We start from the raw sequence: 21,624 nt of genomic DNA, 5'->3' as shown, positions 1-21,624 counted from the left end.
CTGTGCAGAATGATGTTTGTGCAGAGTTTAACACTAGAAAGCTGTTTTCACATTGATCTGCTGAAGAGGGAAAGTTTCTGCTCACCTTAAATCTCAGTTTAAATCCAATCATGGTCCAATACTGTATGCATATGCACATGTGTGATGTGAAAAAGAGTAAATGTACACCATTGGATACGCCTATATGAATATTTCACTGTCTATATGAGTTAAGAAAAACTCGATCAAAAGTAGCTTAATACTGATCCATCTCAAACAAAAAAGTTGGTTGAGGTTAGCTCTGTGGTGATGTAAGGTTGCAGCCACAAGGCGGCAGCAGAGTCTTCTTTGGATTTTACAGACCCTTTATACTGTTGTCGCAGGGTAAAAAAAACCAAACATACAAAGGGGAGTCTGCCTGCTTCTCATTAAATGTAAGTTACACTATAAATAATCCAATCATTGTGGCTAAAATTTTAAATAAACACTGCGTCCTCTTGTCTTCATCCAGCAGCAGTCTACGACATGTTCTGTTTGTTGTTGATTTATAACCTATATCTTTCGGCGCACTTTAAATAATTGCATAGGTGGTTTACATAGAAATAATGCACCAATAATAAGAACCAAATTAAGCTCATATCACATTTTAAATATTTTTTGTTTTTTTTTGTTAGGCCTAGTACAAAGGTTTGCTCCGGAGCAAAGGCAGATGCATTTTCTAACAGCCATTTAGCCATTTCGTTTGTTTTATATATTCCAGTAGCATTTTGTCAAAGCACAGTACCTATTGGCTTTATGTTGCCCCATGCTTTTGGGAGCGCTGAGAACCATTTTCTAATGTGAATAGATATTTACCAAACCCTGCAGGAGAGAATTGTTTTGGGCAAAAAAAAAAAAGTGGAAGAGATAGGCTAAATAAGGGATTTACTGTTACTGAACGCATCTTTAGTCTATCTGAACCTTTGCACTCGCTAACATACTATAAATGTAAATTTGTAATACATTGCAATAACATGTATACAAAATATACAGACCATATACAGCATAGCCTACATATTTGGAATTCAAACAAAGTTGGAAATCGTAGGCTAATAGCCTATGTAGCTCAATTGTCCAATTACGTTTTTTTCAAGAAACACAAAATAGTTCACACAGCTGGTCATTTGCAATTAAGTCATACGATTCATAGACATTGGAAATGGGAATTAAAATATCTTGAAATAAATAATAAAAGACGCGCACAGTTGTTTCCATCATATGACCTAATTATTTAATAATAGCGTATTGTTTAACGAGGCTTTGGCAGGTGTCCGGGCTGCAGATCAGAAAGGTAAGGCTATTTTCTCAGAACAAGATATGTAGTCTGCTACATTCTCAACCACATAGGAAGACACTTTGATCTGTTCATTAGTTTAAGCTAAAGTATTTGGGAGATCAGATAACAAGAGCCATTTTAGGCCTTAAAAAGTTCAGTGGCTTTTGAAAGCAGATTCTTGGTCAGCCTGGGGCGACGTGGCTTTCGGGGTGGAATTACCTCATCTTGAAATTTCCCCACGTCTTTTTTTCACCTTTTCTTACACTTTATGACATTGTTTCTTTTTTACTCAACAACAGCAGATAATTATGAGATTAACAATAATTCAATCCCGGTTATAAATCTAATCCTGTTAGTCGTATATTCAGTTTACTTTATTTAAAATATATAATGGCTTTGAATACATGTGTACCTTCTCTCATGCACCTTAATCGAGTTTAATAGCTTTACATGTTTCTTTATTGAAAACATCACAAATGCGGGTTTTCATCAAGGAACTAGAGATAGATTGTTTTGATGTATCCCACTCAGGTGTATTACACTGGATGGCGCATGCGCACTGCACGATAGTCAGGTGAAGTCGGCTACGTAAAGCTCTCATGGTTTCACTCCCTCGCTGCGTATCGGTGGGATTGCTGTGACTGGAGCCTGGCAGATGTCTGTACTGGAGAGAATAGACTGGAGGGTGAGTTCGCTCGAGTTTTTTTGTCTTACAGCTGACACAGTTTAATCCAACCTGAGTCATGTTTATCGCTTTTGCTGCTGAGCCTATATTCATTTTATTACTTTACACCATAATCACCTGTTTGTAACCGCGCAGCGTCGTATGCACTTTTGAATAACCCGTGATTAATGCCAATAAGGCAAATGCAAATACATTACAAACCATTGATGTTGTTTAAAAAAAATGAAATACACTTTGAAAATTCTCTTTCATCATGTTTTTTAATTGAATTATAAAAGTATAGGCTACACGAGTCCTTCAGGAACAGATGGATATCATAATGGAATCAAGTGCAGTCAAAGTCACTATACCACTGCAAATATACTCCATATAACGAAATATAGGTCACACAACACAATGTAGATACTTTACAGTTGCCTATATGAATATAACCTGAATATCATTGTACTGCTCATTATAGACATGGCCTATGTGGTGTTGGCATTCAGTATAGGGAAGGAAAAGGTGATTATTGGATTTCAATGGGATATATTGTGAAAAGCCACATCATAAATCAGCTGTAAAACACAGGCTAATTTATTATATTAGTCTATATATGGACAGTATCTAACCAGTTGAAAAATCACTAAGCAGAACTCCCTTATTGATTTGTGTGACATTTTTTCATTTGTCCGGGCGTGGATCCAGTTAATCTTTACACCTGACATCCGATGAGTCAATGCATTGGACTGTCATTAAAGTGACAAGATGAGCATCAGATTTGTTCAAAACATCACCGCCTGGCCAAGCGTGACTAACTGCCTTTAAGTCTGCTCTGGGTATCTTCCAACGTAAAATAACATTTAATCAGCGCGCATTTCTCTTCTGCTTCGCATCACAACAAGCCAAGGACCAACACGCAAAAAGAGATAATCCTTAGCGGTCCACCGTCCTGTTGTTCCCATGCACAGCCGATAATCACAGCTTGGGTGCGCGGACGCCACAGACTGTTATCCTAAAAGACAAAGCTCTGTCCATTAATCTTACAAATTAGAATATGACATTTAGTAGGCTACTCGTCAAATGATACAAAACCAATTAATGAAATGACTCCAGATAACGGATAGTAGGCCTATTTTCTGTTGAGGAAAGATATATTTTATAATGCTGAATTTGAAAGTGTTAATAATTTAAATAAAATTGACTAAACAAAATAATAGAGATTTGAAAAAAATGGGGGTGGGGGCATCTTTTGTCCTCACTTTGGGTTTTGATGCATGTCAAAGCTTCAAAGCAGCCTTGTTTTGGACATTACAAAGCTCCACCAAAGATGTAAATGAAGTTAAGAAGTTTGTTGAGATCCTTTCAGCTTTACAGGTATTTTGAGAGAAATATGCTGCTAAACCCTCGGGCTTATTGCGGTTTGAAACAAGCACTTAACCACCACTGTGAAACCCCGCACACAGTGTCATGGGTTTATTTGAATGACTATTATTCTAGTTATGCTTTCAAATAGGAGAGTTGTATTATCTTAATATCTGGGTAATTTTTGAGCTGCAAATCAGTAAAAAGCAATCTTAGTAAGCCTATTCTACTATACTTCTACTTATGCAACAGTAAATGCAAACCACTGCGAATAATAATAATGATAACAATTATAATAATATAATCCTTATTGTTATTATTATTATTTTAAAACGAGAATTATGATCAAAATAGCCTGCCATTTGGCGTGATTAGGTGCAATTAAAAAGACTTGAAAATAATTGTAGTTATTTACATTGGTAGGCCCTACAACAGTAATACAATTAATAGGTTTTATTAACCTATTTAAAAACTCTGTAAAAACAAATGTATTTTTAGATTTTTTTTTAATAAACAGAACTTGAGAAAACGCTTGTATTTTAATCATCGTTAAGAACACCATCAAAATTCATCTCGAACCGAGCACTAGCTATGATTGGCCGAGAGGCATTCAACTGAGTGTCAAAACCTCACAATGAGGTACTCAGAAACCTAGCAACCTGTCTTTCCAACATTAGGCTACTTAAACAGAGTTGTGTTATTTCTGACACAAATTGTAGCCTACTAATTGTAATGAAAGATGTAGGATTTGGACTCAGCAAGAAGTGGAAAGGAGTTGTTCCCTTAATTGGAGTGATATTTTTAGAACTTTTGAATCTCTTTTTATATCATCACCTCGTAGCCTAGGTCTAGGCCTATAAGGTATAGGCCTAACCCTAAAACAGAGGCTGCAGGTGTCCTACACATTTAAACGTCCTGTCTTCAAGTTACTGATGGGGTTTGAGGAGATGGAAAAAAAGAAAAACATTAAAACAAACTAGTAGGTGGTAAGATCATTCTCTCACCGTACGCCACGAAAAGTGTGCTCTAATAAAGTATCGGTTTAAAAGTCTGACACTGTACAGACGGACAGAATTCTGATTGGACCGTTGTCCCGCCAATCAGCAATATTTTCATTTTACTTTTTCAGTGACATCATCGCGCATGGTGACGCCTCCTCGGCGCGGCTGTGCAGATATAGTAGGCCTACAGTGCTCATGGGTGCACCAATAAGACTGAACATCGCTTTTTTTGTCCATAAGAGGGAGTCAAGTTTCTTATATGAACCGTTTTCGCCCACTTCCACAACAGAACTTCATAACACATTGAACGGACAGGGGGGGGATATTGCTTGACAACGATTATTTTCTCCCATAGTGGCTGTTGGAAACTCATATGTGTGGTTGGATAGTCGCTCGGTCAGTTCGCCCCTTCAGCCGTCAGCCGTAACTTCGCCTCTTCGCCGCAGCTGAAGAACAAGGTGGTTCATGATCACCAGGAAACTCTGTATTTTCTCATACCTGGATTAACTTCGCAGGCGACACGGTTTTTTTCTTTTTCTTTTACCCCTTTTTTTTTGTAACAGAGAGCCTTTTTCCTCTGTCAGAATGTTGTGGAAATTAGCCGACAACGTGAAGTATGAGGATGACTGTGAGGTGAGTTTCGATAGAGTTACAAAAGGAGGGATAAGTGCCTTTAACATCGAACAAAAGTTTGCCATTCAACGACAACAGTGACTATAGGTTGATTTTAATATGCTAATGATAAACTAAAGGAAGATAAACATTGAAATCATAAACGGCCAGCATAACGGGCGACAAGGACAAAAACTGCTAAAAAGTCAATTTTGAAAAAAAGTTGAGACGCCTACTGTTGTGAAAGCAAGACGCAATTTTCAGAATAAATAACCATTGGGCTATTTCGATGACGACAACATCAAAAACAGTCATTTCTACATAATAACACTAGCCTAATTATAATATTAATAAAAATACCCTAATAATAATAATAATAATAATAATAATACCCTATGTCTAATAATAGCCTAATAAGAATTTAAAACGTTTATTTTCCAAAAGTAGCAGGTTTTTTATTAGCCTACTAACACATGAGAACATTCTCATATAATTTCAATTCCCAATTAAATTGAAATAATAAAGTCTCTTTATTTCCTATAGCCTACGTTAATATTAAATCTTCAGTGGACATCATGCCAGTGGGTGGACTAACAGACACTTGATTCCCTTGAGAGACAAATGTCACCTAACCTGCCATCTTGTTGACAGCTTTTTCACTTGACCTGTCTCTTCCGTCCCACAGGAAAGGCACGACGGCAACAGCAATGGGAACCCCCGACTGCCTCACCTGCCAGCGGTCAGTCAGCACCTCTACAGCCCGTCCCCCTCCCTCTCACACTCGGCCAGTTCGGACTTCCAGCCCCCGTACTTCCCACCTCCCTACCAGCCCATCTCCTACCAGCAGTCCAGTGACCCCTACTCCCACCTCGGCGACCCTTTTAACATCAACTCCATACACCAGTCGCCGTCGTCGAACCAGCAGCAATGGCCCGGTCGGCAGGGCCAGGAGGGGCTCGGTGCGCACGGGAGGAGCGGACTGGCGAGTCAAATCCTCGGCCTGGAAGGCTCGTCCGGGGTGAGGAGGGAAGGTTTCCGCCGGCCGGAGCTGCTGCCCCCACACGTACACAGCATAGAGTCGTCGGTTATTGGTGATAACATGGGGATGCACGATATGGGACACGGACTGGAGGATGTTCAAGTGAGTGGATTTGATTGGGATAAATTATTTGAAATTACACTTTAGAAGATACGGTGTGAGGAGGTCGCTAAGGTGTGTGTGCGTGCATGTTGCATGTGTGTGTTCACTTCTTGACAAAGGTAGCCTATAATATCAAACTAAAGCTAATTCCTTAGGTAACTGTATATCAAACCGGAAATTATATGAATCACATATGAGATTAAAAATACAATCAAAGATCACCACTATCAACTCAATATAGCTGCCATTCCATATTCAAAATCAGAATCGCGCTTGTGTGTGTGTGTGTGTGTGTGTGTGTGTGTGTGTGTGTGTGTGTGTGTGTGTGTGTGTGTGTGTGTGTGTGTGTGTGTGTCATGAATGAGATTTATTGCTAAAGTAAATTTTCACTTGCATGGAATTTGCCTTGGTGTGTTTGGAGCATACAATAAACATATGCAAAGGGAATAAACAATAGAGCAAAGTACTGCAACAGTCAAGAACATAAATTAAGAATATAAATATTACAATAAAAGATACTATAGCAAAGATGTACAATATATATTATTGGATTGTGATATTGGAAATAGCAATTTTATTTTCTTTGGTTTACATGAAAGAGACTATAAATATTGGGAAAGAAATTAATTTCAGCTTGCTATGTCTGTCATTAGTGGGCTTTTTTAAACAATGCATATGATTGCTTATGGCTGCTTCTGTTCTGTTTTTTTTATCAGCATGTAGATGACCACAGTATTATTATGGCAGATCAGACAGTCATCAAAAAAGGTGAGTTTATTGCATGTTAATGACTAATCTTCAGTTCCAAAGAACTGCAGTTCTGTTCATTTGAAAAGAAAAAGAAAAACAAGTTTTGGAAAGTGCTGCCTGGGGTACATGTGCCTTTGTGAAACCAAATAAAGATACGGTAATTGCTGGCAGGGGCTGGAAATTTACTGCAAGGGCCGTATTTTTTTACTCTTTACATATTTGGAATTGTCATAACAATTACTTCTATAGTGGCATGTCAGGGCACTGAGTTTGAGAGTACAGCAAAGGAGGAGTCTTGTACGTGTACATGCACTGCATACACTGATAATCCTCGTAGCCATGAGATGCACTCATCTAAGCTTGATGTGATCCTTACCCTATTCTGTCGGTGAAGGTGCTTGAATGGATGCCCAGTGGGGAGAAACTGATCCCTTTCAAAAACGACGAAAATTGCGCAATCTCAGAACCTCGGTGTTGACAGTGAGAAAAGAGGAAAGCTTTGGATCATATCTTTAGGCTGGTTAAGCTTGCAATTGCAGCTTTCTTCAGTTCATGTTAACAGGAAATTATGAGTTGATCTTGAAGCAGTGTTAAGCTCTGCAGATCCAGTTTTTGGCAGGGTGCGGCATTAGGCTTGCATGTGAAGGACAGTTTAGTTATTTGTCGTGACATGAACTGTTTTGAGGGAGAACTTATTCCCTCTGTTTTGTCACCAGGCTTTATTAAACCGACTTTGAGTCGAGAAAGATCAGCTTGAGCAACATTATTCAACTGCTTAACTTTCTACCTTTTTTTTAAACCATAGATAGATAGATAGATAGATAGATAGATAGATAGATAGATAGACAGATTAATTAATTCATTACATTCTGTAAAAAACTCTAAAACTATGATATATACTTATTCATGTAAGTACAGGTTTTTCTTCATGCTTGAGTTTTCTCATTATCATCCCCGACCATTATCACAGTGGTGTGGTTAATTTAACATTTATGTGATATTTTACAGTGAATACAGTGTTGTTGTTTTTTTCGAAAGCATTATAGTAAAACGTGTTATAATATTACAATGCAAAGTTAAATGCAGAAAGCCATTTGCACAGCACAATAAACCAGCCAGTCTCCATTTGTTACGGAAATAAGTGATGGCTCATTATATTGTTTGCATGCTCAAGGACACGCTATAGGCAAACTAGGTTTTCCACTTGTAAACAATGGCATGTCATTCCCAGCCATGTGCCCCAAAAGGAAAGAGTGACTCTGTGATTTTTGTCTCAGTATTAGGACTACGAGGTGGCAGGAACCTTGATCGCTTACAGAGGACTTATTATCAGGGGGGCATTCTTGCGGGTGAGGATGAAGATAGCTATGTTGTGTAGTGTGCTGTACTGTTTTGTTTGTCCGATGACTGTCAGTGCTTTTGTGGGGGGTTAAAAACTTTGTCTAAATTGAGAACCAGCACAAAACACACACACCTTGCTTAGTATACTTAAACCCTTTGAGACAAAATAATAAACAGTACTGAGGTGTATCACTGTGGCTTAGATGAGGGGCAGGCTGTATTTGTATACCTGCTTGTGGATGGTGTTTGGCATGAGTGCATATTAGCTCTTTAAACATCAGGCATCCAATGTTTGGGAAACCACACAATATTCCAAAAGTCTTTCTTACAGCTCCTTTCCTACACTGGTTTTCTCAGCCGTGCAGAGCTGCATACATACTCTTCCTTGTGATTACGTACAAGAACACCCAGATTCCTTGTTGCACAGAGAGGATTATGATGATTAGAGCTTATGTACATACACAGGAAAAGTGCATATATAAACAAATTCTGTTGCACAACCAGAATATTTTTGCCTTTCTTTTGTTGTTCTTCACTCTTCGGCTTACCCACATTTTTTTTTCTCCTCACCCTTCAGGGCCTGTCTCTCTACCCAAAGGCAACGCGCTGGGTCTACCTTTCCAGAAAGAGTCCTTGCTGGGCATGGTATCAAACCCCACAGAGGTATTCTGCTCCGTGCCGGGCCGTCTATCCTTGCTGAGCTCCACATCCAAGTACAAGGTTACCGTGGCTGAGGTCCAGAGACGTCTGTCACCCCCGGAGTGCCTCAATGCATCGCTCCTGGGAGGGGTTTTACGCAGGTCAGAGCTCAGATTCATTCAACATGACAGCAAGCTGGATTTAATATTTCCCTGGTGTTGTTCTTCAACATAACGCAGGAATACAGTAGCACTGATTAATAAAAAAAAAAAGGGAAACTAACCCAAACATACAAACAACATAATTTTCTGGGTTTTTATCAATATCTCTGTTTTCTGCAAGTTTTTGATAATGTTGTCTGATTGCCTCAGATATGAATAATCATCAAACTGAGGAGTTGCAGCTCTAGGGATCTGTAGACTAAAGCTCAGCAGCCCATGGGAAAGGCTTTTCTAAAAGCACAGCTTGGCTCAGTTGCTCTGGCTCATCAGTTTTTTTGCGTGAGGTTCGTGACATTCTTTGTCTGGTCTGCAATTTTGGTTCTCTGCTCTCTTTTGGGGATAGGTTACATCAACACGGTTAGTACCAATCTAAAGACTCTGTGGGTGTGTGCATTTGTGTTGTGTTTGTCAGGGGTTGTAGGTTTATCCGTGGCAGCACAGTTGACCTTATGGCACATATGTTAGTGTGGCCGTCTGTTGAGGGACTGTGAGGTTACAGTATGTACTCAACACCCCGGACCGGAGCATTTTGTGCTTGGAGTGCACGTTTGCCACTTCCCATGTGCCTGTGTTAATGCTGACATACACACACACATGCACAATCACAGACATTTTTAAGTAGGTCATATAGCACTAGGAGGGGGATCGTTAGCAGAGGGACAGGGGGGAGAAGGGGAGGAGGGGGATGAGGGGGTGGGGGCACTCATACATCCCTAAAGATGCTGCCGCTCTCACCCGCCATGGAGAGGGAGAGCTTGCCCTCAAGTCATGCGTAAAATCAAATTGGCCTTTGCAAGTGGGAAGTGTTTCTGCAAACGTGGGTACGAGTGATTTCTCTGCTGAGCTTTTTTGAGTGAAAGCATTAATTGTGTTAGTGCTTTTTGGGTCAGGAGAGCCAGTTTGTATGATTTATTTGTTATCAGGAGTCCCAAGAGAGGCCTTCTGCAGGAGTGAGTGCAAGGCCTCTGACAGGTAATGTCTGCAGTAGGGGTGGAACTGTACACAGAAGTCACAGGTCGGTTCATACCTCGGTTCAGACATCACGGTTCGGTTCGGTACAAAGGAGGGAAAAGCAAAACAAAAAATGCAGAAGGCAATTTTTTGGAAGATGTAAACAGTAAACAATAAGTACCCCACATCATCTCCAGACTCCATCTGTAACATATAATAATAACAAAACAAAATTCTACTTAGGCAAGACCTTCCCCCACAAAAGATAAAAGAAAGTATTCTTGCTATCAAGTGCGACAGGCATACCTTTCTAGTTTCCACTCTGCCACGACGACCTGTAGCTTCTCAGCTAGGTGAGTGCTTGTGTGCTGCTCATACAGGGGCCGCGTCTGTAGAACTGATGCTTTAATTTCCTACTCAGTCAATAAAATGAGCAGTCACCATGAGATAGCTTTCTGTAGCACGCAAAGTCCAACCATCAGTTGTTAGTGAAATGGAGGGTGCAGCTGACAACTCGTGCTCCATCAACGTCCGTCTTTGGTTATATATTGCCTCATGTGTGGACAGGATGGTATGTTGTAACGAGGTTCGAGTACATACAGCAAATACTTGAAGCCAGGTTCCTCTACGAATGAATACGGGTGCATTGAAGAAGACATGTAAATTCCGATTGCTTCAGTGATTTTTTGGCCCTATTTGTTTTTGCATCTAAAGGCTAGTTAAGCACTGTAGGGAGGAGAAGTTGGCCAGTTTTGTTTTGTCTCGTTCCAGTGATTGCCACATCTGGGTGATGGCGTTGGATATGTGTTAGCATGTTAGATGTATTTCCACTCACATACCCACTCACACTTCCACGGTAGCATAATGAGGGTCCCTACATGTAAACCGAAGCATTGAGAACTTTTGTAAGTGTACAGACAGTTTATTAAAAAGATAGTTTAGAAAGACAGTACCGTTCACATATACAGGCGGGCGCCATCTTGGGAAAACGCCATGCAGCGTGAGCTGTACTGTGTACACTTACAAATGTGTGCTTCGGTTTACATGTAGGGACCCTCATTGTGCTACAGTGGAAGTGTGGCGCTATTTTGAGCCTTTTACTATTACTTTTACTATTACTTTATCCGTGCCCCTACGACTAGCGTTATAAGCTAATTAGTGGTTTGCGATAAAACTGGTCATGAGCATGAAAACATATTCCAGAGAACGGTGAACTCGGTACACATGTGTTATTAACCCCTAGGTTCATTTTGCGCCGGATTTGACCTTTAACAATTTTCTTCAAACTTTAACACATTGTGTGAGAAAAGTTATTAACCTTGCATTATCTGTCTGAATTACTATAGACTTAATATGTGTTTTTGTCTTCTCTTTCTGCAGAGCCAAGTCAAAAAATGGAGGTCGGTCTCTGAGAGAAAAGCTGGATAAGATTGGGCTTAACCTGCCTGCAGGAAGAAGAAAGGCAGCCAATGTCACTCTACTTACCTCACTAGTAGAAGGTATGACATGTCACTCATTAGCGCATAGCACCTTCTCAGGTGTAATTGCTGTTTGCAGCGGCTAAAATGTCGCTGTATTAGTGTGAGAACGTCAGTTAGTTAACTGTAAGCTATACATTGTCTGATATTCTTCCTTCAAATGCCTGCATCGTGTAACATGACCACAGATCATCAGTTATTTAATATCAGGGAGTTACGTAGTTGTAATCATGCCACAACACCATACCTTCACCTTCCCTTGTCAATGCATTGAATACTAAAACATAAGTCATACTTTAGCCAGATATTGACGCTTCACCATTAAAACGTTATCACTTTAATCACTCTACCTGCTGCGGGCTAACGTTAAATATCTCTTCCTCTCTACACGCCTCATTTTTATAAATGGGCTGATGATTCTGTGCAGGAGAATGACTTGAGGCGTGTGTTATTTAGAGACCTTCAAAGCTGAATTAAGCCTTGTTATCTTGTGTTCGTCTTGCCAGGAGGGCCTGCTGACCTTAAAGATTGTGCTTCTGAATAGCTGCCCGCATCCTCAAGTGCGTGCCTATCAATAAGCGATGCTGTTGCCGCCGTGGGCACTCTCTGCTAGCATTTATCCACATAAGCCCATTATGACCATGCAAGTCAAACCACCCTCAAGATGGAAATATATTCATCTCACAAGCTCTTCTTCCCTCAAGCTAGAAGACTGAGCACAGCTGATTATTCTTTAGTTCAACTGCTTCACTTCACACGCATTGATGCTTGTGTGTATCAGGTCCAAAATGGGGCTGCTATAATGCCGTGAATTGATAAATTGCTGAGAGAGGCCAGCTTACCATTTGATCTTTGTGCAGCGTGCCAGAGGACATGCAGTGATGTCTGTGTAAATCATAATAATATTTATTCGTTCATAAATATACAGTCTTGGTTTGAGCCGAGTGTCAACTTCAGTGCTGTCTTCGACTTGGGTTTAAAGGTGATTTTTTTCTTTTCTCTTATACAGTCTGTTTTCTTCTTCTTCTCTTAGGTGAAGCTGTTCATTTAGCAAGAGACTTTGGTTATGTGTGTGAGACAGAGTTCCCTGCAAAGGCAATTGCTGAATACCTGGGCAGGCCACACGTGGAACGCAATGAGGTTAACTCACGCAAGAACATGCTCCTTGCTGCCAAGTAAGTGTCTTGTCTGGATGGTTGCCTTTACACCTCTAGCAAAGTGGGATGTACCATGTTAAGAATCTTTTCAAAGTCTTGTGTGGGTATTATAGTATTCATTGTTTACTGGAGCAATTTGCGGACTGAATTTCCTGCAGATTTTGCTCTCAGATCACAATGAAACAGTACATGTGTTAATGTAAGTATTTTCTTTCTAAATCATAGTTTCTTTTCTGCCTTCAGGCAAATCTGCAAGGAGTTCACTGACCTGCTTACTCAGGACCGTTCACCTCTGGGAAACTCTCGGCCGGCCCCTATCATGGAGCCTGGAATCCAAGGCTGCCTGACCCACTTCAGCCTCATCACTCACGGCTTTGGTTCTCCAGCCATCTGCGCTGCCATGACCTCGCTTCAGAACTACCTGAACGAGGCGCTCAAACAAGTGGACAAGATGTACCTGAGCTCTGGTAGCGACACCCAGGGATCCTCAGACAATGGGAGCAAATCTGCCGACAAAATGGACAAGCACAGGAAATGAGAGCTCAAAGGAGAATCCTTATGAACTTGAGAACCCCCGAGTCCCTTAATCTTGCTGCCCTGTCTGCCCTTTTTGGACTTTTCAAAAATCAATATTGATTGATAAGTATTGTCATTTTGAGAGCTGAATTTGTGTGTGAGTGTGTGCGTGTGAACTGTTGAATTTATTTCATAATAAGTTGATGATTTCTAAGAACTTGCTACAGGTAGCTGCGAATCAGTCTTTGTTGGCACCTATGGTGAACACCTGTCTACTGGTCCTAATGGGAGCCCACCTTGTGAAAAACACCCAATATCATACTATGCAGTTCCAAACAATGCCAATGTGCTGATGCTACAGCTATGGGACCTGCTCTCTGACAAGAGGAGGAAAAGCACAAAGTGCATACTGTTTTTATCTCCCTAGAGGACATCATTTCAAGATGAGTTGCTGTGGCTGTGAATTCCTCTCAGCCCTCCCCCCCCCACTGCTCTGTCTGGAGGCAAATCCACTGATTTCCTGTGTCTCAATGGACTTGCAAAGGACAATTTTTATATGAGAAAGAGAGAGAAGAAAATCCACTTCATTTTCTTTTTCTTTCTTTCTTTTTTGTGCTTGATTTGTACAACCACTTCAAAATGGCTCCAGTGTTATTGTGCTTTGTTCATGAAAGATGATTTGAATCTTATGTAGGCCTGAATGAGAGAAGATGATTTTTGGTTTGTCAGTCTGTGTTTGGTCAGAAACCAGAGACTTTACAGCCTCTTAAGTGTTCATGTGGATTACAGGCATATGAATGCTTCCATTGTTTCTCTATCTTTCAAACCTGGCAGCGTTATTTTTGTGTCCACATTAGGTATTCATCGTTCTTAGTATTTAAAAAAAAAAAAAAAAAAAAAAATGTTACCACCAACCTACAAACCACTTCAGTCCTGCCAGAGTGTATGCATGTTGTGAGAATGTGTGTAAATGTATATATTTCTTTCTTTAAAAAATGTTTTTAATTAGACATTAAATTCCAAACATAGAATTTTATCCAGTGTCTTGCCCTGGATGTAAATATTTTCTAATTTATGTTGTAATTTAATGGGCTTGTGTAAATAATGGTATCATTCTGGTGTATGGTTTCACTTTTTATGATAATGTGTTTAACTTTTATAAATGGGTTAGTTTTTTATCGAGTAGAGGTTAGGAAGTGGGCATGATATACTTTTTTGAAAATATGTAAAAAGAAAAAAAGGAAAAATAAAATAAATTGAAAGACTCAAGCCTGATTCAGTGAGTCAGTGATGTTGCCCAGGCCGCACAAACGCACACATATCTTTTTGTGCACTATTGTTCTGTAGCCCCCTTTTCAGCAGTATTTAACAGATGATGGTTAAGTCATGTGTTGGAAGAGTTTCCTATTAATAAACAGCAAAGGAAAATCCCCAAACTAATGGGAACAGCAGCCATCATTATCTGCTCTCACTTAGCTTCACAAAAAGGCTGTGTGGATCAGTGAAGGCAGAGACCTCAAAAGTACATCATGTGATAAACGAACATGCACAGCTGAGAGAGCAGACAAATGGCTTGGTTATGTTTAAACATAAAAAAACTGTTGGCACATACATATAAAGAGCCCATCACTTAATATTCTATCTTCCTAATCTTGTTTGTCTCCTGCTCTCTGATACTTCCTCTTTCTCTTTTCTATTTCCTGCTTTTAGAGCAGGTGTGCACCATGCAAAGTGTCGATCTGCTTTTCGTTTAAAGGTGTATTTCATTTATGGAAATGCAAGTTTCACGCTGCAGATGACAGTTCTTTTGATGTCTGTGAGAAAAATAGAAGGCGCAAAACTGCAGATGGGAATTACATGTGGCACAAGGTTGCTTAATCATCACTTGCCTAGCCAGTTCCTGCTGATTCATGTGGTCTGTCTGTTTATGTGTTTCAGGAGCTTGTGTCTGAGCCATAACAACAAACCAATCCTGATTGAAACACATTAGTGCATAGCTGGATTTATGAGTATCAATGTGTAATCCACGACAATATGTATTGCCCCGACATTTCTCCTCATAGGTTTTGGAGGTCAGTAGGTAAAGCTAGTGTTTCACAAAGGCCAGGCTGCATGTTAGAGAGGCATCAGCAGCAGCAGCAGCAGCAGCAGCAGCAGAGTGCCATACCAAGCAGTTAAACAAGTATCAGCCTCTCCCCTCAGAACCTGTTTAACCAGACCTGTCAACCTGGTGGCTCACTGCCTTCGCAGCGGTTGACTTTAACTGCCTTCAGTTACTTTTGTACGCTTGGCCCTGAGAGAGTAGATAATAGCAGGAGGAGGTGGTGGTAGAAAAGGAGTTATTGGTGGTATTGGTGAAGGCTAGTGGAGGTCTTTGATGACAGGTTGAACACGGTTGAGACAACAAGCTCCCTGTGTCTGAGGCTTTGATGGGAAGTTATTTGCTCTGTCGCTTCTCGCAAGACTCTTTGATGTTGTCACTCTGTCAGTTACATCGCAGAGCATTGTTTTGGCAGCCGTGAGCTATTAAATTCACACGTCCCATTCATGTTCCTAACTCTTATTGTCAGCGGATCCAGTCTGAGCAAGTGTGCTGAGTAAGCGCTTATTAGATGAGTATCTAACGTGTCCAATCTAAAGTTGGACATGGCTGATAGTCATTTTATGAGCATTTCAGAATCAACTTTATTGTCATTGTAAGTACATACGACGAAATGAAAAGTGCTACTCTATGGTGCAAACATGAAAACACACACATTAACTAAGAACATAGAGCAGAGAATTTGAAGATGGTGAGACTAGAGTAAATAGTAAGATGACAAATGTAAAAAAAAAAAAACGTGCAAATGAAATACCACTCAAGGTAAACTAGGTTTTTACTATAATAAAAAATATGAATTCCTGTAAACAACTATATCCTACCAGACAGTTATCATGTTTGTAATCAGACCACAATGCACCTGTTTAATGTGTCATTGTGTGTTTTCCAAAACACAGTCAACATGGTAACTGGTCAAACATTTCCCTCTCAACTGTGAGACAGTGTGAGTAATTCACCCCTGACACACCTAATAAAGCTGGGAAAGGAGGCAAGCATAAACTTGTTGAGCTTACCCGTTACCTTCGCCTCTTCTTCTTTAATGAAAAAGAAACGCATTTACTTCCTTCATTTTCAGAGATTATATCTGACGTGTTAATATACTCTTTTGATCTCATTAGGACGCCCAGGGCTACTTGTCAACTCCAGATTCACTGAACTGTAGTTGTATTTCATGCAAGTGCTGACTAAATGACCTTTCTATGTAGGCCACGTAAAGTCACATGACAAAGCTGTCAGGAAAGAGGGGAAAAAGTAGCAAAAAGTAAAAACTTGCTTTCATCTTCAATTTTTTTTAACTCTCATTTTAATCTGAATATTTTTTAATCATCATTTTCAGTTTATCAAAAACTGAAAACTAAAGAGGAAGGGGCATCAAGTTACATATCAATTTCTCATAACAATCTGAAAATATGTTAATACACCCTCTGCCTGTAATAGCCTTTTGCCCAACATGTTCCCAGATACTTAGCACTTTACTTTCACCCCTTTCATTTAGTCCAACCACTTCCCTTCAACAACTGCCTTTAAAATCTGTTGTACATTAAGGCTCATTTGCAGTCAGACTAATCGCTTGGTTGCAATTCCCAACCACTGAAACCAGTTTATGAGTTAAACCATAGTCTTAACATCCCATGTCACAAGCGACAAGTCATATCGACAACTGTTGAGTTATTCCCAGCTTAGTAAACACAGGAAGCAGATGATCACTTGAATTCAAAATATGTGTCCCTTATTAGGAGAGAAAAAAAAATCTGATCTCCAGCTAATGAAATTTGCCATTTTGGTGGCTCCTTCTAGTCAAAGATGATTGCAACTTTATTGGTGTAAACCAATAACAGTTTTAGCATCTTCAAGAGGAAAGGAGGAAAATGAACTATAATATCATATTCAAGAAGTACTTTTTTAATTTTTATATTTTATTTATGAAAGTTTTCCTTTTTTTACAACACAAATAACAAAAACAACAAATAAACAAGACAGAATAGAACAAAATAAAACAAACTCACAAAAAAGGGCACATATGATAGTCTGATAGATAGATGACTAAAATGTCCACAAGTGGATAGATAGGAATAGAGTACATGAAACCAAGTGAGGTTGAGGAAGGTCCAAGACGAAGGCTGGGGAACTGGTAGCACAATGCAATGCATTACAATACAGAACAGTTTTATACATTCCGATACAATTAGTTCCCAGGTTGATACATCTCCCTCCTATCGTGTTCAATAAAATGTCCCCAGTTCTTAATAAACCTAGGGTTGGCACTGGACAGTGTGTGCCGAGTTTCTTTAAGGTATAGACAAGAAATCATGTGATTTAGCCATTTTTAAAGCAATGAAGGGAAACTGATTTCCACTCTCTCAGGATAACCCTTTAAATTATGACCATACCAAACAAGTGTAGGGCTACGTGTAATGCTGGGGGAAGAGTTCATGAGTAGATAAAAACCAATAAAGTTTAAAAGATGTAAAAACTTAGTTTTAAGGGAATTTGCAAAGATGTGCATACATTTGTCTTCTCTGAGGCTTCCTCTCTAGGCCAACGGTTGGTGTTAACTGCACAACAAGGAATGCAATGCAGAGGAATAAGCCATTTCAATTTGACAGGAAGAGGAAAATTCAATTAACAGACAAATACATAAATAAATGTTCCTTTCCTATATGTCTTTGCTTCACTTTGCTGGATTTATACTGGTTCTAGTGTTTCCTTGTTGTTTTGAGTCGTGTATACTCCCAGCGTGACTCGCTCCTGTGTGGCATTAAACACACCTGGAGTTACAGTGAGTGAGCTGTGCTGGTATTTGCCCGCTGTGCTGTATTTTACAGCAGTCAGAGAACATGGTGAGTTAGATTTTGTCTGGACGATACTGCCAGCCTTACATATGTTTACTGGGAAATGGCTGTTGTAGCAAACCCTAACAAACATTTCATTATGCATGCCCAATTCAGTGACGCTCTCCGAAGTAGTCACCACCTTTTTATTTTTTATTTTTTTTATAAGAAAACCTTTTAGAGATGAGGGAAAAGAGGTTCAACCAAAAAAATTAAATGAAAAATCCTCCTGACTGCTCGATAACTTATGTAATAATTGCTGCCATTTCAAAAGTAGCTTAGTACTTAATAATACATCTGGTGACAGTATTTGAAACTTGAGTTGACTCTGATGTAGACAACTATGGACTTATGAAGAAACATAACTGTTTCATTCATATAATCGGTGAAATAATTTAATGACATTAAAAGATCAATACTCATCAGAGCTTTGTTTTGTATTTCTGTTTGTGTGTGTGGAGGTTGGGGGTGGGATGGGGTGTAGCTGCGTGGGGAATGTAATTCAATAATGAGAGCATTAAGCAACTATGGTAGGGGGTGAGCTGAGTGTGCGTGAGTGTGTGTGTGTATGTTTGCGTGGAGGGGGGGGGGCTGGGTGGGTTGCAGCCTAATCCCTGAGGAAAATGTGGAAGAAATTAATCTAAATTACAAGGATGAGGCTAGTCTGGAGTCTGGGTCTGGAAGGAGTACGGAGGGAAGGGAAGGCGGGTGAGAGAGACAGGGGAGGAAGAGGGGAAACAGCCATTACTCCTGTCCTTTTCTGTATTATGGTCGCTGCTTTTTCTTTTCTTTTCTTTTTTCCTCATCCTGTGGGAATGAGGTGGCTTGTCTTCCTTCCTCTTTGGCTTGCCACCCAGACACCCCTCCTTCACTAGATCACGCATAGGCCTCTTACCAATTAGTCAGCAGCATAGCGGCTGACGCCGTGGACAGCACTTTAGGGACCTCTCAATCCCTGCTCTCCACCCTGTGCTATCTTCTCACAGACAACAGATGTCTTGGTTTCTCAGGGAACATGCGTCTCTTTGCTGGGCTCTTGCAGCCTCTGCTACAAAATAAAAATCCTTCCCTGTCCCTCCAAACTTGCCACATCCCAGAACTCCTAGCTAACAGGAAAGAGATTAGCTGTTGAGGAGATACTCTCTCCACACACACACACACACACACACACACACACACACACACACACACACACACACACACACACACACACACACACACACACACACACACACACACACACTAGCTCATTCACACACAAACACAGTCCAATACACCAGTAAAAGCCCTTTCTTCCTTCTTATTTACCCTGACACAAAAACAGATAAATTACACAGGATGGTTGCCACTGCTGATCTATCTAATGAAAAGCATCTGGCGTCTCCCCCTGCTAACCAACATACAAGCAAGTCTTGTTCACCTAGGCCTGAGCACAGTAATGGGAACAAGCTGTTTGGTCAACAAACAGGCCTGTTAACACAAAATGTACAGAGCTTTACACACAGTACTCTTTACTCTTTTACCAGAGTCAGAGCACATGGGTACAACACAAAAAAGCTTACATACGTGGTGTCACCGGTCACCCAGGCGTTGTTTCTCAAACGGTTTAGCACAAATAGCCGTTATTTAAGTCTATCATGGCTCAATAGAAAATGGATAAGTCTTGAAAAGTAACATTTGTTGGTCTTTATTGTCACTGTTAATAGGATCATGGATTAGCAGGGATTATTGATCTGTCTGTATCTCACTGTTCATCAGTTCTCAGTCGCATCATTGGCCCACACATGGTGGATTCCCAAGCCCAGTGAATGGTGGCTGTGACTGTATAGCTACAGCAAGGGTTAATGCCACAGAAATGCCACGTCACATTGCCACGTCACATTGGTGAAGCATTAAAGAGAGTTTCTCAGAAACCACCTGCTGCCATTAAAGCGCTGTTCTCACAACAGATTGCTTCTTACTGTTAATTCATAGGAAATGCTAAGGGAAGGCTGTGAGTGTATAAACCTTCTGCCGGCATCTAAGATTTAATAGCAATTTTTGGTTGACAATCACTCCACTGTGAAGGACACATTACAATACAATACGTGGTTTCCTTTAGAAAATTTGTTAAGCAGAGGCAGAAAGCCATCTAGATTCTAGCACATATTGTCTTCTGATCAATTAATTTACTAGATGCCTAAACAACAGGAAGACTCATTAAATATCTGGCATTTGCTGTGTGAAATAGCACCTCTGCTCTTCCTGAAACTTCTTTTGCTGTTTATAAAAGTGGACTTTCTATGTTGATGATGTTAGCGGAGCCGAGGCAGCCCACCTCTGCTATAAAACAAGATACAAAGCCCTGGAATGAGTACAAAGTAAATAATACAAAGTGAATAAAACGAGCAATTCATATAACTTTTCTTTTTTATCCTATATTTTTCTTATAAGAGGGTCATGCATATTGTGTACAAGTTAGATGTAATTGCTGGGAAAGAACAATGACAATCACAAGACTGGACTGTACCAACATCAAAATCAGCATCAGCCGTTGTAGTCATTCTGTGCTTGCTAAACTCCCTATACTTCTATTTCACATTAACATTTCATCCTACACACAGCTGATGGTGCATCATCTCCCACTGTATGTTGTCAGACTGGACAGTTGTATGTGGCTTTAATGACATTCAATCTCAAACATAGCATATCTCTGAAGATACACACACTCACTGACCTCTTTCAAGACTACTTAAGACTACTTATGATTCTCCATGGTCATTCAACAATCAAAAAACCAAACAACTACTCAGGTCTTGTTGTCTTCTGCTGTACATGATGAGGGGACACATTTTAAACTGGAGAATGGGAGCTGTTACAACCAGGGCGATGGTGTGTTTGTGTGTTGTCCTCACTTCAGAGCAGGAATGCCCATAGGCAGGCACCAGCCTTTATGGTTCAGCTAAAGGTAAAGCTCATTACTCTGGCAGTCCCTAACCAGCTGTACTGCATGGTTTAAGCTCTGGCCCCAAGCACTTTGACTTTCCACTAATAAAGATAACAGAGCAGAAGAGAAACATGTAGAAATGTGGGATACTGCACAGAAAGGGGGAGAGGATGAAGCAAAAAGAGAGAACATAAAAAAACTGAAATATACTCAATAAAAGACAGATAATAATAATAATAATAATAATAATAATAATAATAATAATAATAATAATAATAAAATAAAAACACATGATTGCAGGAACAGACAGTGGCAGATGACAAGAGTTCTAATAGGTGTTGTTAAAAGCATGTTTAAAAGGTGTGTTTTAAGAAGTTTTTTAAGGACTGGGGCTGGGTATCATATTCGATTCAATATCAATTAAGTTGGGAAAATTTCAGTTACAATACAAATCTATCTTAGATATAAAAGCGATGCTCAGAGAACTTATGCTGTAAATTGTACAAGCAAGAAGCAACTCTCAAATATTTTTTATAATGCAATAAGGGGGTCAATTCGCCACATTTATTGTGTGTTTTTTTTATTAATAGATATCAGATCACTCAAACAAAACTTGATTTTAATTGGAGAATCGAT

At 39.9% G+C, this 21,624-nt stretch overlaps 1 protein-coding gene across 4 annotated transcripts; it reads left to right on the top strand.

The window, feature by feature from the left end:
* Window positions 1–1,921: 1,921 nt before the first annotated feature.
* Window positions 1,922–14,033, top strand: tfap2c (transcription factor AP-2 gamma (activating enhancer binding protein 2 gamma)). 4 transcript variants are annotated; one of them, XM_039799075.1, is made up of 8 exons: window positions 1,922–1,979; window positions 5,622–6,077; window positions 6,794–6,845; window positions 8,105–8,176; window positions 8,746–8,968; window positions 11,360–11,478; window positions 12,491–12,632; window positions 12,858–14,033. In XM_039799075.1, exons 1-8 carry the CDS (start codon window positions 1,950–1,952, stop codon window positions 13,150–13,152), a joined length of 1,389 nt encoding a protein of 462 aa, XP_039655009.1. In that variant the 5' UTR covers window positions 1,922–1,949; the 3' UTR covers window positions 13,153–14,033. The 4 variants fall into 4 exon arrangements, with proteins under 4 accessions (XP_039655009.1, XP_039655011.1, XP_039655008.1 ...); XM_039799074.1 differs by lacking the exon at window positions 1,922–1,979 and adding an exon at window positions 4,516–4,957; XM_039799077.1 differs by lacking the exon at window positions 8,105–8,176.
* Window positions 14,034–21,624: the final 7,591 nt, after the last annotated feature.

The sequence above is a fragment of the Perca fluviatilis genome, chromosome 4 (assembly GCF_010015445.1).
Source record: "Perca fluviatilis chromosome 4, GENO_Pfluv_1.0, whole genome shotgun sequence".
In the NCBI taxonomy this organism is placed as follows: domain Eukaryota; kingdom Metazoa; phylum Chordata; class Actinopteri; order Perciformes; family Percidae; genus Perca; species Perca fluviatilis.
This window is presented reverse-complemented; position numbering and strand designations above follow the sequence as displayed.

Excerpts from the sequence above, each read along its gene's own strand:
- tfap2c (XM_039799074.1), top strand. The coding sequence starts at position 4,910 with ATGTTGTGGAAATTAGCCGACAACGTGAAGTATGAGGATGACTGTGAG. Across the intron at positions 6,078-6,793 it reads ACGGACTGGAGGATGTTCAA|CATGTAGATGACCACAGTAT; the intron begins GTGAGTGGATTT and ends TTTTTTTATCAG. Across the intron at positions 8,177-8,745 it reads TCAGGGGGGCATTCTTGCGG|GGCCTGTCTCTCTACCCAAA; the intron begins GTGAGGATGAAG and ends CTCACCCTTCAG.